Source organism: Paralichthys olivaceus, chromosome 15 (genome assembly GCF_024713975.1).
Source record: "Paralichthys olivaceus isolate ysfri-2021 chromosome 15, ASM2471397v2, whole genome shotgun sequence".
NCBI classification, from domain to species: domain Eukaryota; kingdom Metazoa; phylum Chordata; class Actinopteri; order Pleuronectiformes; family Paralichthyidae; genus Paralichthys; species Paralichthys olivaceus.
In genome coordinates, this window is record NC_091107.1 from 9,172,749 (window position 1) to 9,189,852 (window position 17,104).

The 17,104-nt window shown below is 40.0% G+C and overlaps 1 protein-coding gene across 2 annotated transcripts; it reads left to right on the forward strand.

The window, feature by feature from the left end:
* The first annotated feature begins 1,568 nt into the window (after nucleotides 1-1,568).
* Nucleotides 1,569-16,869, forward strand: LOC109635844 (RING finger protein 145). 2 transcript variants are annotated; one of them, XM_020097276.2, is made up of 12 exons: nucleotides 1,569-1,762; nucleotides 4,855-5,113; nucleotides 6,897-7,005; nucleotides 8,470-8,561; nucleotides 10,124-10,359; nucleotides 10,529-10,704; nucleotides 11,101-11,241; nucleotides 11,340-11,522; nucleotides 11,899-12,046; nucleotides 12,231-12,353; nucleotides 12,486-12,719; nucleotides 12,861-16,869. In XM_020097276.2, the coding sequence occupies exons 2-12, from the start codon at nucleotides 4,930-4,932 to the stop codon at nucleotides 13,545-13,547; spliced, it is 2,313 nt and encodes a 770-aa protein (XP_019952835.2). In that variant the 5' UTR covers nucleotides 1,569-1,762; nucleotides 4,855-4,929; the 3' UTR covers nucleotides 13,548-16,869. The 2 variants fall into 2 exon arrangements, with proteins under 2 accessions (XP_019952835.2, XP_069395858.1); XM_069539757.1 differs by lacking the exon at nucleotides 1,569-1,762 and adding an exon at nucleotides 2,366-2,496.
* Nucleotides 16,870-17,104: the final 235 nt, after the last annotated feature.

Genomic DNA, 17,104 nt, shown 5'->3' on the forward strand with positions numbered 1-17,104 from the left:
ACCCATTCATCCTGCACTTATGCATTTATCACTTACTGGCTAACATTCAATCATTATCTCCTCACCACTATACCGAAGGAGGGGAGGGTGAAGTGTTTGAGTCCACAAAACACTTTTGGATTTTCAGGGGGAAACAGCATTGCAGCCAAATCCAATACAATTGAAGTAATTGGCTATTACTTTAAAAAAAAAAAAGAAAAAAAAAGACATTCAACCTCGACTCGACATTTAGGCTAAAAACACAGTGTATATGAAGCCATTTCGACTCGAGTTTGAATGTCGGGGCTTACGGACCATTGGATGACACCACAGGAGCAGTATGGAGGCATGTTGTGTTTTTATAGTTGTTTTTGATAATGGTGATAATAACAATAATAATAATAATAGCATGTATGTTTAATACAATTATTTTCAATTCGACAAATGTATAGGCTATTGAATTCCAAATTCAAAGACTTGTACACTTCACTGACTGTGCAGAGTGAATTGATTGTTTTGTTTATAAGTCATTGTCTAAATAGCAGAACTTTTCCCACAGTCCAAGTTTTGACAGATCAATGCTAAAAAAATAATATATATCAGTTAATGTTCATGTACAAAACAGCTTCAAACACTCACATTGGAGAAGCTGGAACCAGCAAATGTGACACTTTGTTTTCATTATTAAATTACTCTTATGGTTCAATTATATTATCATTATTATTAATATGATAATAATAATTGTATTAGCATAGTTATTGATTAATTTCAAATAATTGAAGAATGGGTTAATCGTTGCAGCTTTATTGTGTTGTAATTGCTTTATTGTTTGTCTTATATGTATTGTCCTGTTGAAACAAAATAATTTAAATAATTTAGTTTATTATCATTTCTTAAAACCTGTTTACAGTCTTGCTTTCATGTGATGTCGTGCTTTACTGTGTTTGATCGTTTTCTTTTCATCTTTTCATTTACTTGTTTATTTTTATTGTCATTTTACTACTTTTATGTGTTTAAGTTTTCATGTGACATAGCTCTATATTTATTCATTTAATATGAACACTAATTCGTTTGCGACCACCTGAACGTAGTTGTCATTCTTTTATATTTACTTTTCTTGCAGTTTATAACTAAAGTCGTCAGGGGGTTGAACTCGAGTAGGATTTTGTAAGACTTTTGGATGTAATGAAGAATATTTGTGTTGATGAATAAATAAATAGATAGATAAAAAGATAAATAAATACATATGTGAATAGATAAATAGATACATAAATAGATAGAGAGATAGATAAATAGATAAACGGATAGATAGATAAATAGATACATAAATACATATATGAATAGATAAATAGATACATAAATAGACAGATAAATAAATAGATAAATAGATAGATAAATAGATAGAGAGATAGATAAATAGATAAATGGATAGATAGATAAATAGATACATAAATACATATATGAATAGATAAATAGATACATAAATACATATATGAATAGATACATAAATAGATAAATAGATAAATAAATAGATATATAGATATATAAATAGATAGATAACTAAACAGCGGGCAGTCTGTAGTGCGCATGCTCAGTACATCCTGCTCGGTACTCCGGATAATGGCCGCTAGGTGAGAGGAGCGGTTGGGCCGCATCCTTCGAGTGTGAGACGCTTCCACCGACAGGACCGTTAACTCGGGCGGTGCCGAGTTAAAATGGTCGATATCCGACCCGAAAAGTATCCCGAGACCGTCGCACACACACCGAACATCGTTCCTCCGACGTAAGTTCTCCTGTATTTCACTTGTTAGCCTTGGCCGGCCGCTTGTTAGCCAGGCTACAGTTGGACTTAGTGGCTCGGATGAGGGGGGGGGAGCGGTTTGCGCTAATCTTCAGTAGCTACTTTGGAGTTAGCTGCCTTTAGCATCATGCTTGTGTCATGTGTGTGGACCGGAGGGTCTCCGCCTCATTATAACCGAGCTCACCCCGCGGGTTTGTGTTTGTGTTTCCCGGTGTGTTGAAGTGTTGCTCGGTTGTTGACAATAGCTAGCTTGATGCTAGCTGGCCACGTTAGCTTTGAATTGATGGCAGCTGTCCGCTAGATCACCGTCCCCACGCCACATGTTCACCTTTACAGCTGCACCTCCCTCTAAAGACAGTCCTTTATATTGTTATTGTCATGATTATTGTTATACTGCTGCGTTCACACCAGCCCGATTAGCAATGTGCTGCGGTGTTTATGCTGCTAAGCTAACGTCGAGACGGAGGGGTTACTAGAGTTCATGGTGAACCACGATCGATGCCGCACTCGCTCATCTGTGGACGCTGGTGGTGCCTGTGTTTCCGTGGAGCTAGTCATGGTAAAAATAAACCCATTTAGACTTAGTGCTACTACACAGCACCCTGTAGCTGTTAATGGATTAAGATACTTATAAATACTGTGGGAGACTGCTGCGTTATATAAGCTCGGATTCTGCGAAGAGATGTCGCTGTGATGGTCGTGGTGAATTCAGTTATGTAAGTTGACAGGATTCTGCAGAAAAATAATATTAATGATACTAATAATGCATGTTCAGTACATTTCAAAACTGCTGTTACAAAGAGGACCAATACTAAAGTACAGTATGTCAAAGGCTACAACCAAAATAATACAATAGCATTCAAGACAGCAAATTGTGTACTACCAAATCTAAAATCAAAGACAACAGTTGAAGTAAACATGATTTAAAGGATAAAATAAACACGTTATTGCTTAAAACAATCAAGTAAAAGTAAGTGAGGAGAGATGTAAACAGATATTTCAGGTATGGGTTCCTAGGCGAAACTATTCCAGATGATTTTGATGACGACAAAGGCCCTGTCATTTTTGGTTTTTCAGTCTTGAACGAGGAATATCTAACAGGTTCCTATGGAGAGTTCTCGGGCTTTGGTTTTGGTGAGTATTGAGTTAGAAGCTCAGCCAAGAAGCTTTGTGCGAAACCATGCACTTCCTTGAAAGTCATCAGCAATATTTTAAAATCAATCCTAAAACAATTGGAAACTGCAATGTCAACTTTGAAGAAGTCTCCGTAAGTGTCTTGTAAGTACACACCAGAAGCTAGAATTAGCATAATCCAACTTTTTATTTGTGAAAGAGACTGCAAAGAGCAGTTTTTGTTTGTCAGTTTCATCACTTTGTGCCTTGAGGGGAAAATAGATAACGTGTTGCTTCCTGAAATTCACTTTGTGCCGCTGTGAATTTACTCAAGCCCCAATACTGCTGCAGGAGAGTGTGATTATTAGTTATGTGCGACTTTAACATGCGAGCTGCAGCAAGAGCATTTAACCTTTAACTGATACTTTAACCTTTAACAAAAACATACTCAGATTGCATGTGAGTAACTGTAGGTCTACATGAGCGGTTACAACATTTTAAAGGTCAATATAGATTGGAACACTGTGTACATCATTGGATATTTTAGGTTTAATAGTTAAGACCTTTGCATCAATATGGTAAAATGCCTCAGAACAGACCTTTAAAAATATTTGATTCATCAATATTCTCATCTGGTTGTTTTCATAAATACACAGTTTCTCAATTTAAGTACATTACTTTTTATGTTTGTATCCTGATATTGTGATTTCTCATATTATGATTCTGTTATGCTCCTACTAATAGACAGTATTGTAAAGCTTCTAAATGCATTTGCCACGAAAAGGGGAATTTACATGTTAATAGAAGAGTGTGTGGGAAAACTGAGGAGGTGTGTATGTGAATAAGCAGATTTGGCTGGTATGCCTCGTTCATCAAGCCTGATGTTGAGTCACACCTGCATGAAAAAACACCTGAGAGTGTTACACAGTTGCCTTGTGCTCATTTTACACTCTGTGCAGCTGATCTTAGTGTGTTTGGAGGCACAGAAAACCGCCTTGAGTTGTCTGTAAATCTGAATTGATTTGACTGATAGATTCGACTGTGCAATTTCTACTTGGGTGAAGCAGTTCTTCATGTAGCCACTCCTCGTCCCAACTAGCTATTGTATAAGGTACTTTACCATATAATCACACTTTTGGAAGTGGAAAAATCTTGCGGTATCCCTGTGGAGTCTCCGCAGTTACATCCTTTTCCAGACTAGCTGGTTTCCCCAGGATCGTGTTCCATGCATTCCTGTCTAAGCAGCAGAGACATACATTAACACACATATGTGAGGGAAGTCGGCAAACAACAACTGTTGTATCTGACAGTAGTTTTTAGTTCTCTTAACTCAACCACCTGACTGATCCTCCTTGCACAAACACATAAAACCACAGGCGAAGCAGCAGTGAAGCACCACTGTATGAATTTGTAGCAGGTAATCATTTCAACAACATACCCTAAACAAGTTTTCCCCAGTCGTCTGTAGCTTAGTACATGTTACCCTCAGGGTGTAACTGACACCATTAACATCTAGTATGTAAGTATTTTCTGTTTTGTACATGGTGAAATATTAGGTTTTAGCTTCCAAACTAGCCAAATCTATATTTTGACAATATTTACTGAGTGTAATTAGTAAAAGTTATTGTGATATTTTTCATTAATACATGTTTATTTAGCTTTAGCTTATAATATGAATGGCATCATTATACATTATGCTGACTGTTATAAGTGTGGGAATTTAACCCACCAATTTTTTAAGTAATCGTAACTGGCTAATCTTAACTGCCTAATATTTTAGGTCATAGAATAATGCACATGCAGAGATTCACTTTTCACTGCATGTAAAAGCACATTTTCTGATTGTAATCTTGCATCATGAGAAATTGTTTGTTTTCTGTTTGTCTTGCCTGCTTCTTTCTACACTTCCTCTTTGCAAGTCGACATCTTCTTTGCATCATATTTTTTCTGTGTCTCTACAGTGCACGGTGCATCCACTGTTAACATCCTGCCTTCGTGGCCACTTCTGCCTGCCGATCAGAGGGTAAACTGAGGTCATGGCGGTGAAGGACCGTGTTGAGGCGGTGCTCAATGTGGGCCTGCGTGTTCCTAGCATCATGCTGCTAGACGTCCTCTACCGCTGGGATGTCAGCTCCTTCTTCCAGAAGATCCAGCGCTCCAGCCTCTCCAACAATCCCCTGTTCCAGTACAAATACCTAGCACTCTATCTGCACTACGTAGGTTAGTGTTACTGTCACACACACACACACACACACACACACACACACACACACACACACACACACACACACACACACATACACACACACACATACACACACACACACACTATACAAATGCATTATATTGTCTGCACAAAAACACGTGTTGAAAGAGCTGTGGCCAGTATGTCAGTGTTATCTGAAGTTATCATGACCTGCTGTAGGTGTTTGGTTTGCACTGGGTTATCAGCTGAAATGGTTCCTGCTCTGTTGGCTTTATCAGCAGGTCAAGTGCCAACAGTCAAGGTTTTATCTCTCTTGATTAGATTTGCATGATTTCTTTTTTGTCCCCATTCAGCTCATAAGCCCTCTGTAGCTGACTGGTTTCGAAATGTTAACACATGGTGGTCTGCTGTAGGCCACCAGACTATGCATAATAGTGAGAGAATGAGAATAGGTGGAGTGTGACAGCTGATCTATTGATTTATCCACTGATAAAATAATATTTAAATAGATGAAGGCCTTCTCCTGCAGCCGTGTGGCTCATGTCCCAGCTCCAATGTGCTCCCTAAATGTTTTTTTTCCAATTTTTGAGTTGTCAAGTTTGTTTTGCGCTTCAGTCTATTTTCATTTGTCTGTTTAAGAAAACTTCACAAGGAGAAAACGGTGGGAGTGGGAGTTCATGCCATTCTTCCGAATAGTAGTGAGAATTGCCAGTGCAGCGACAAGGAAATGATACCGCACTGCCTTCCCACATACTGATACTTAAAGTTATTAGCCAGAGCAGTTGCCCAGATCAGGGGCACGGCTGTCAAGATTTGTTCTCAATGAACTTTAACAGTGTCTGTCTTAGTGGAGGATTGTATACATAGTTTTTAAGTTAAATTATTTTAAGTCTATTAGCTACAGTTAAGCTAAATGCTGGAAATCCCATTGTTTGACCAGCTTTTGCCAAAACTGAAATCATCCACCAATTCTAGAGAAATCCATTGACATATCCTGCTGATAGTGAAGGTTGAAGTAATGCACTCTACCACATTCCCCCAGTATGAGGAAATGTGGATTTAAACACTCCCTAAAATAATTTACACTTAAATGTTGATTAGCAAAAATGTTTACAAATGTATTTTCTCCATCAGCTGTTGTAAACCATGTGATTCAAGGGATGACAAACCATTTTAAGGCTGTTACTCATCAAGTAAAAGACAACACTCATTTTAGGACAGAATAAAATCTGATTCCCATAGCCAATTATGGAAACTTGATGTTTTAAGGTCTGTGCAGCTCAATGATCCAGTCAGATACATTTCCATTGGCACAGAAGCAGTTCAATGCAGAAACAAAAGTGAGATTGAAGTTGACATGAAGTCTGCTGTTAGAACTGTGGTTTGAACTGTAGCTACAAGAAAACCCACAGCATACTGTTGAGTTTAGTGTTTGTTCTTATGCCTTTGTGTTTGTGTGCTGTCAGACTTGGCTGCAGTTGGTTAATGAGCCAATAGGCTTGGTATGTGCTGATCTGTGCTGTGTGAGGACAGAGAGAGAAGTGGGGGAGAGGCAATGAAACCAAAGTAACGTTTTCTATGTGAAAATAAACTTTTTGGACATGGTTTTATTTTACTGTTGTACGATAAGCCTATTGGCAGCTGTGACAGTTTTATTGACTGTCAAAAATAGCCCCCTGCACTTATTAGAAACATGTCTCACGTACATAAACAGGAACCATTAGAAATGCTTTACTATTTATACATATCTGTTGTACAGTATGTGACCATGTGTGTACTTGTGTGATTGCTGTGTAGGTTACATCCTGAGCTTGGTGCTCCTGACTCTGCCTCGTCAGCACCTGGTGAAACTTTATCTGTACGTCCTTACGGCCTTGCTGCTGTTTGCCGGTCACCAAGTCTCAAGGTACATACACAAATACTAAGGATGCATGATGGGCCAATATCTTAAATATTGATTATGGAATTTCAGATGATGATTGTGTCTGATAATGCAGAGCAAAATTCCTTTATGTCATACAGTCAACTAGAATTGTTTATCCTACTTTAGATTTGCAGGGGCACCATAGGCTTTAGTCAGCAGTCTGTAGTATACGAGCTGACCCACAATATGTACGGTCCCCTCCAAAACGATTGGAACAACAAAGCCCTTTTTTCTCGTGCTTGTTTTTGGTACACTGAGGAAATTTACGTTTAAGATCAGAAGATTATTATGAGACAAAATGCAGAATATTAGCTTTTATTTCCGGATATTTACATCTACAACCCTCAGTTCAAAACTACATTTTTCGAGTAGATGTGACTGACATGCCTTTGTTGTTGCTCAACTGCCCTTTAAGATGGATTGCTTAGACATTTGATAGCTCTGAGTGTATACTCGTTTGTAAAGGATAAACCAACATTAATTATAGAACAGAGTGCACTCTGTTGGAGTAAAGCAAATCCTTTTGAAACAGATAAAAGAGGGAGAATTGATCAGAGCCGTTGCGAAAACATTGACTATTGCCATTGCAACTGAGCTGTGAAGAAAAGTCCAAATGACACACAATTCACCTTAGGGTCGGGTGAAGGTATCACAATCCACTCAAGAAGTTTTAGAGAGCAGAAATATATAGAGCATAGCATGTGATGGAGAAAGAAATGATCCAAAACTTAGAAGCTCATCTGAAACTAAGGAGAAAGTGGTGTTGTGGCTGCTTCTTAAATGAGAACACAATACTCTTTATTGACAATGTCACGCATGATGGTAGCAGCTAAATTGATTCAGAAGTCTACAGCAAAGAAAAATTGTTTTCAAATTCATCCAAACTTATCAGGAAGAACCTCATCACGCAGCAACACAATGGCTAAAACACACTGCCAATTCAACAAAGGATTTCATTATCATGGATGAAGAACTGGAGGGTTCTAGACTCGCCAAGGCCGTCTCTGACCTTCAGCCTGGAAGAGGCTGTGGTAAATGGCTGGAAAGCATCACAAATGGAAAATGCAGTGGAAAAAGCATCACAAATGGAAAATGTTTGGTGATGTCAGTGGGTTGCGAACAACAGTAAAAGAACTAAATATTACATCTGCTCCTTTTTATTTTGTCACCTAAAAATGTGGCGGTCTGATACAAAAGGTGCTTTGTCATGAGTTGTTCATCATCTAGATGTAAGCACCTGGTAATAAAAGCTGCAACTCTGAACCCTCATCTCATTTGTCTTTATTACAACAAAAACAAAGGAATGGACCTTGCTGTTCCAATAGTTTTGAAGGGGGCTGTAGCTCTCACATGTTTTCCTTTTGTGCAGCTACACTATAGGTCAGTTTTATCATAGACACTTAAGATTTTTGCTGTTAATTGAGTATTTTGACTTCTTTGTTTCAGGGATTATGTTCGCAGTGAACTAGAGTCTGGCTTCGAAGGACCTGTCTATCTGGAACCTCTCTCTATGAACAGATTCACCACTGCACTCATAGGTAAAACATTTTACATGAATGCATGTACACTAAAGGCACACTTGTGGATTTAATGTACATTACGAGGAATGAATGTATTGTGCACAAACATAGTATGGAACATGTACTTCAGTAGTTCATGGGTTAAAAACTGTATTTGATTTGCCACCATAGTCTACACTGTAGCCTGACTAGCGCCCCCCCAGATGAAAATACTTGTGCGATGTGCTTACTGCTGTTGGTCAGCTTGGCAGTATGTCTCATCCATTTCTCTCAGTCGCTGGACAAACACACAATACTCACTGTCCTAGTTCAATCAGTAAATTGGACATGTGCATCATCTCCTCTGACGTCTACTGTCTTTTATATGTTGCAGGGATTTCAGTAAAAGTAACTGATATTCAACAATAAGGTCCAACACAATTTCAGTCACCGTTGTTTGAAGTACAGACACACAAGTATAAATACTCACAAAGCCACTTGTGTAGGCTGCGACCTAGTCTCTGCAACGATCCTGCACCAAATCATAAACCAGGCTTTACTCCTCTTCTGTTTCAGTTTGAATTTGATCCTTCTCTTTCGTTAATTTTTTCCCCATGCATTTGGAAATTCTAGAAAAGTATGGAAACTTCATTACATAGATCTTCCTTCCCTCGCAGTGCTGTAGAAGGACTAAATGTCAACTCTATTTTCTGTGACAGCGACAATCCCTGAGGAAATGACTAAACTCTCTTCTTGCAGCTGCAGTGTCTTTCTGGTGACGTGGTAGTGGAAACATTTTAGCTTCAGTAGAGTTTCAATCAAGTATTCTTCAACATTTCTTGGCTATATTTTAAAAGTCCCTAAAAGGTCACATCACCTGGCCACTTTCAGGACTACATTCCCACCACTACAGTACTAGCAGTACTTTGAATACTGGTTCATTTTAAAATGGAAAATATTCTTATGTGTCTGTAGCACCTCCTGCTTTCATTTTGCTGGAGTGTAGTAACAGAGTCTCCTGTGCTATAAATAGACCATGCTGAGTGTGGATTTCACTGCTCACCTGAGAAAGTACATAAATAACATACAGTGATAAAGATATACTGCTGTGGAGAGAGGAGGGAGATTAAAGCTGCTAAATACTAAAGTGGCCTCATATTGTCACCACTCTGGGATCGATATAAATGCTCTGACAGGACGTTATTTTATGTGGGTTCTTTATTGCACAAAGATTACAAACAATGCATCAGCAAAAGCAGTTCCGAAATCACGTCGCTAACTGCGTTCATTCATGTGTACATTTGTTTTTGTCCATTTATCTTTGTTTCTGCCTTGAATATGTTAAAATATTACAACTTATGCACGTACTTAATACATTTAGATATGTCTTAACTATGTTAACATTCATTTAATGCTACTTCGCGCTTTAAAATACATTTTTTTCCAAGAGTTATATTTTAGCATCAGGTATAGTTTATAACGACTGAGTGTGTTGTAGTTATAGGTTTTGAGTTTAATTCATTGTGTTCCTAAAAGGTCTTAAATTGAACTTGTTGAAACCTGCAGACTCCCCTGATGTGTGTATGTGCATCTTCTTTCAGGTCAGCTGGTGGTGTGTACATTGTGTTCCTGTGTGATGCAGACCAAGAGGATTTGGCTTTTCTCTGCACACCTTCTTCCTTTGGTGGCCAGACTGTGTCTGGTCCCACTGGAGACCATTGTCTTCATCAATAAGTTCTCCATGATATTCACTGGCCTGGAGGTCATTTACTTCCTGGCTTCCAACTTACTGGTACCATACAACCTGGCTAAGACGGCCTACAGGGAGCTGGCTCAGGTAATAAACTATTAATGCGGTCAAATGTTTCTCGCTCTTTCAGTTTTTATTACAGGATTTCAGCTATAGTAGTCCTAAGAGACCTCCATATACAATATTCATGGTTTTCTGTTTTTGTCCCAATTACCTCTGTCTTTTATCTATCTCTGTTGCTTGCTCTGTCCCCCAGGTGGTGGAGGTGTATGGGCTGCTAGCATTAGGTATGTCTCTATGGAACCAGCTGGTCCTTCCTGTTCTCTTCATGTGTTTCTGGCTGCTGCTGTTCGCTCTGCAGATCTACTCCTACTTTAGCACCAGAGACCAGCCTACCTCAAGGGAGAGGCTCCTTTTCCTCTTTCTTACCAGGTAAAACCATAGCTTATCCTGTCTCTGATTGTACATCATAGACTCTTTGAGTGTGATCCCACAGCTTGAGTCATTGTATTCCTACAGATATAGCGATGTTGTGGAAATGTTTAACTAATAAAGTTGGCTCTCATTTAACCTTTCTCAATTTATAGGAGCTGGATAAGATTATCATAGAATTATTATTTTCTGAATTTACATTGAACAAATGATCATGTATCCTGCTGCTAATTACATTTTGCTGTCTGGTAAACACCCTGTCTGCCCAACATAATAATCTTAACAACCAGCGAAAATCCAGAAGGAAATTATTCCTCCATTTTTTTCAACAAAGTTGCCTACACACTTCACCTGTCTCCCCCTCTTACATGCTCTCTCCTCCCCCTCTGTCCTCAGTATTGCAGAATGTTGTAGTACACCGTACTCCCTGCTGGGTCTCGTTTTTACTGTCTCCTTCATCGCTCTGGGGGTTCTCACACTCTGCAAGTTCTACCTGCAAGGCTACAGAGCCTTTATGAATGACAACACCATGCACAGGTCAGTCACTACATATGTCTGTACCTGCAAGTGTGTCTGTTGGTATGTTAATTGTAATAATTTATGAGATTGTGTTTTTTGTGTGTCTGTCTTTGCAGAGGAATGACAGAAGGCATCACCCTGCTGATCCTCGCTGTCCAGACCGGCCTCATCGAGCTGCAGGTCATCCACCGAGCCTTCCTCCTCTCCATCATCCTCTTCATCGTTGTTGCTTCTATCCTGCAGTCCATGCTGGAGATAGCAGACCCCATAGTCCTGGCTCTGGGAGCATCCAGAGACAAGTAAGATGCATTTACAACATGTCTTGTTTTAATATGGTTTATTTTGGATAAGTTTACCTTTATGTTAGTTGCATGATTTATGTATCACCTTTTATACTTCAGAATCAGAAAGGGTCACATGTCTATCAAGAGTAAATGTCAACTGCAGAAAATTAAGTATAGAATTAAACCTCTCTACACATTTACTCGTTTATTCCCCTGTCACGTAATACCACAGGCACAACTAGCGAAACTACTGAACATATGTGTTTACAGCTACCTCAAAAGCTATTCAATGCTTTGTAAAATAACAGGTATCTGGACTGAATTTGTGTGCAAGACAAAGATGTAGAGATAGAGCTGATAATCTTCTCTTTTGCTCTTTTCACCATCCAAGGAGTTTGTGGAAGCACTTCCGAGCTGTGTCTCTTTGTCTGTTCCTGCTGATCTTTCCAGCCTACATGGCCTACATGATCTGTCAGTTCTTCCACATGGACTTCTGGCTCCTCATCATCATCTCCTCATCCATCCTCACCTCCCTGCAGGTAACATTCAAGCACATACACATTCATTATATACATTAAATCACTATGAATGTAATCATAGTAATTCTGTACAGTTTGCAGAGACATAACAAAACCCTGTTGATGTATCTGTTTTATACACTGTATCAAACTACAAAGCCCAAGGATCCTTTAACATTAATTTTTTTCCCACTGTCACCCCCAGGTTCTTGGCACTCTGCTGATCTACATTCTCTTCATGGTGGAGGAGTTTCGTAAGGCTCCTGTAGAGAACATGGATGAAGTTATTTACTGTGTCAACGGGACCTATCGATTGCTGGAATTTCTTGTAAGTGTTCCACACACACATAAACGCATGATACATTATCTCGAGCGAGAAGGCAGGATATGCCCAAGGCAGTGACATACAATATGACACAGGTATCTCAACCTCAATGTCACGTATCTCTTCCTCTGCCAGGTTGCGGTGTGTGTGGTGTGCTACGGCGTGTCAGAGACAGTGTTTGGGGAGTGGAGTGTGATGGGAAGCACCATCATCCTGGTCCACTCGTACTATAACGTCTGGCTCAGAGCCCAGCTGGGCTGGCAGAGCTTCCTGCTCAGGAGAGATGCTGTAAACAAGATCAAAAGCCTCCCCACAGCAAGCAACACACAGCTGGAACAGTACAACGACATCTGTGCCATCTGCTACCAGGTATGAACTGAGGGATTAAGAATCACGAATCATTCATTCTAAAGCTAAAGTTATGTTTTTTATGATACCTTTTCTCATTGGCTAAAATTTGTATGAAATGTTGCATGGAACTGTAACTGCTTTTGTTTTGAATATTTCCAGGACATGAACACAGCGGTGATCACTCCATGCAGTCATTTCTTCCACGCTGGCTGTTTGAAGAAATGGCTTTACGTACAGGAGACGTGTCCTCTTTGCCATTCTCAGCTCAAAAGCCAATCACCTGCCACTGGTGTCCCCAACCAAGAACCCCCTGCAGCCAATCAGAGTCCTGCAGCGCAGGAAGATGCTACAGCCAACAATGAGCAGAAACATGGTGCACTTCCAGATGATGGGAGGGAGGAGGAGGGAGCAGGAGAGCAGGAGGGAGAAAAAGAACCTGGCATGTCAGTTGGAGAAACTTCTTCCACTTCTTCTGGTGTGCCCTCTGCTCCCCAGCACCTTGTTAAGACTCTGACATCTTCCTCCTCCTCATCTTCTTCTTCTTCATCATCCCCACATATGACTGATTATCTGCAGAATCAGTTGCCCACAGATCCTCCCTCTTCTCCCTCTGACACATCGGACAGACTCCTCTCTTCTCCATCGCTCTCCGACACCTCCATCCCTTGTATCTCTCACCACTCGTCTGCACAGTTACAGGCCCATGCAGAAACGCCCCCTGCTGAACCCAAGCCCGCCCCAACCTCCTCAGTCGACAGTCAGGGTTTGTCCTCTGACCCATCGTCACAGCCTGACCAGCCCACCTCCCCGTCTGAGGAACAGTCTCCCCCTCTGAGCAGCCTCTGAACCCCATTGTAACACATACATCATACATGCATGCACACACGCAGCCCTCAGTCTGCCTATATTCCACTTGTTGAGCATTTGGCCCTTCCATCAAGCCAGAAATTCAGCTCCAAACCCTTTCATATCCATGGGAATGATTCAAACTCAATACAGAAAAGTTAATTCATCTCAAAATCAATTGGGAGTTCTTCTTTTTGTCCACCAAATGTGAAAACCTGATTGAAACTGAAGAACCATGTTTTTTTGTTTTTTTGAACATCCACACGAGACACACATAGACATTTCTAAAGCCATGATTTTGTTTTTCTCATTCCAATCCCAGACATTTCATGTGATGGTTGCTCCCATCCTGCCTTTGTTTGTGCAGCTTCTCTCATCGCTGTGCATCTGATAATGTTTGGGTTTTTGCTGTCGCCCTGTATGTGCCATGATCTCACAAGGAAATGGGTTCAGAGGTTGGGAGAACCTTGATAGACGATCTATAACTGATGGTTGCATTTTAAACGGTGGAAAAAGTCGTAACATTTCATAAAGTCGACAGATTTTTGAGTCTTCACTGTGGGACGACAGTAGCTGTGTGTATTAATGAATATGATGCGTTAACAGACTGAATGTTACTTCCTGAGGCCATCACATGACCTGAAGCCTGGTGCTAAGCAGAGGATACATGGTGTGGTCTGGTCGAGTGTTGCAGTGTGAGCAAATCAACGTGGAATAACTCATTTCATGTGTTAAGCTTTCTCTACCATACTGCTTCAATATTTGATTCAAACTTGTTTGGCTGGTCCCAGCAAAAATATTCGTTCTCCTCATCGCCAAACTCTTGTATTGTTGTCAAAGAGATGTTATTTTTAAGGTAACTTTTATTTCACTGCTTAATTTCGACAACATGCTGTGCAGATGGACTGAAAACAAGGGAGGGATGGATGAGAGGAGGTGGAAAAATAAAAAAGGTAGCCCAGACCAGAGTTTGGATTTGAAGCGTCAGCATTGTCCTGCAGATCCGGCAAGAAGCCCAAACTTTGTTGTTACTGGCTTTACTTCACTATGGTACTCATCCCTGCTCATCCTCCCATTTGTACCAGTCCATCCCAAGTTTATCAGCCCAGCAATTGTTAAAACTCTTTTCATGGTAGGATTCAATCACATGTAAACTCCCTGTGTTTCCTAAGAACATCATTATTATCCTCTTGCTGCTCGGTCACTTCACCCCATGAAACATTAATACCAGCAAATTGAGCTACGATAGCTTTTTTTTTATTTCATACACGTTGGCATGCACACACATACTTATCTTAGCAGATGGGGCAGTATGGAGAGGAGTGTGTGTATGTGTGTGTTGAAAAGTCAGAGTATTTAAATGAAAGACTTAAACTTGAGAATGCAGAATCCTAATGCACGCTTATATGTAGAGCTTGCACGCTGCCACGGTTACCATAGCATTTATTTGTTTGTCCTCCGTGTTCTCTAACCTTGCTACCAATGTTTTTCTAACATTTCTCTCACTCGCTCTTTTTTTTTTTTCTTTTGTCTTTTTTGAGTCGCATTTGCACTAATGTCATTTATACTAGCAACGCTCCAAAGCTGTTCTGTGGCTGTCAGCAACCAAATACCCTCTGACGTGTTTGTGTACAAGGAAGCAGCCCAATCTGTTTGTGTGTAATGTATATAAATGTTGCTCTGTATGGCATCTATATTAAACCAGAGGAGTGTTGACATGAAAACTAGGTAGGGCTTGAGTTCTCAGAAGCTTCACAGCGGCTCAGGGTTTCTTTGTTTCTGTACTTAACCTGTGAACGAAGAACAAAACTTGTGGCCGAAAAGCTTTTTGGGGAAATCAAGCGTTTCTGATCTGAGACCAGCCAGTGTTGCTGCTTCTCCTGTCTGTATGACGCGTCCTCAAGCTGGTGTGATCACTCTGGTGCCCTCTAATGTTAGGAGTGGGATCAGCATGGTGCAGATGGTCAGGAGAGGCAGTAGTTAACAACCCTCAACAGTATTAACTTACTACCACTAGTACTAAAGGTCTTATACTATGAATGACTTTGATCTTGACATTAAACAAAGCATTGGCTGCAGGGCTGAGAATGAATACATGATCAATGTAGGATCAAACCTGGCCAAAGCTGTTTAACTGTTTGTGTTTATTTCTTTTTCTTTTTTTTTAAGAAATGAAATGTAGAGTTTGGTGTATTTTGCACATGTTCCAATGAAAGGTGAACATAAGGACTCTGTATTGTTGAACATCTCATTTTATTATTAGATCCATTCTTCAGGCTTTGATTTCAAGAGGCAATTGAAATGGTTACAAAGATTTGAACAAATTTGATTTCCTTGTGGAGCATTTTTGAATAGTGTCGTTCAGAAACATCACCTGCAACATTAAATGTCAGTTGCTCCACGAGGTGAAAACTGTCATTGGCAACTGTATGGGAATTTGCATCGCAGCAGTAGGTGATAAACGAGTGTCAGAGACGTCTGTCAGCTCTCGATTCCTGAAGCATTGGCTGAGTTCGCACTTTACGTTTGACAAAGTTCAGTCCTTCCAGGAGCTGAGCTGTGACATATTCCTTTAAATACTGTCAAGTACAGTTCTATTAATGTTTAAAGGTAATCTAAACTCAGTATTTCAATCTGATGGTGCAACCCATAGAGAAAGCTCAGTTGAGTCTTTAAATGTATTATTTACGTTCTGGTGCATCTCTGATATATTTCAGCTGTGGGATTGACTTCATTTAAAATGCATCAGCAACTGTTTAGGCTCTTTGCCTGCGAGCTAAAGTGCCAAACAAATGCACCAAGCCTTCACTGCTGCTCTGCACAGGAGCAGCATCATCTTCTCATTCCTCCATCTCCACCCTGAGCTCGAGTGAAGTTTTAAAGATTATAAAACGTTACATTTCCCATCAGTCCAAAAGTGCAAAAATCATCTCTCTATTATGTTGAACATGCAAGCGAATATGTTAAAGAATGGAGAGCAGCCACATGCAATCTGACCACATTTATTTTGTGTGAAACAACAGTAAGCAGACACTGCTGTCCAGTATCGTTGCCTCTGACTGACAGATGTGTTGAGATTTACGTCCAAAAAAAGCCTGGTCATGTTCGGGGCTGTTCAGACTGAAACTCCCTTCACAATTTTTATTTTTCTGATATTTTTCTCCATACACACATTCAGGACCTGCTCTGTAAAACCTGACTCTGAATGCCAGTCGTATTCTGTCAAACTGCTCCATGGTTCGGTTTTGGATTTTATGCCTGGCATTGCCTTGGTTATTTTACAACAACTGAATGTCAGAAATAAAATGAACCATCCACTCTGGACCTTGCTTTTATTTTATCTAGATGCTTGAACTTATGACTTAATTAAGCAATTATGATGATGTTTGATAGTGTCTTTCAGCTGCCCATTGGTTGTGGTTACACATACTTCCTATTTGTCACCACACAGCAGCTGAAAAAAACCTACATCCTTATTAACCACACTTATTAAATCCCCTAGACACAGATTTTTATTTGGATCTGCTTGGAATTGCACTCACGGCAATGCTGTAAAT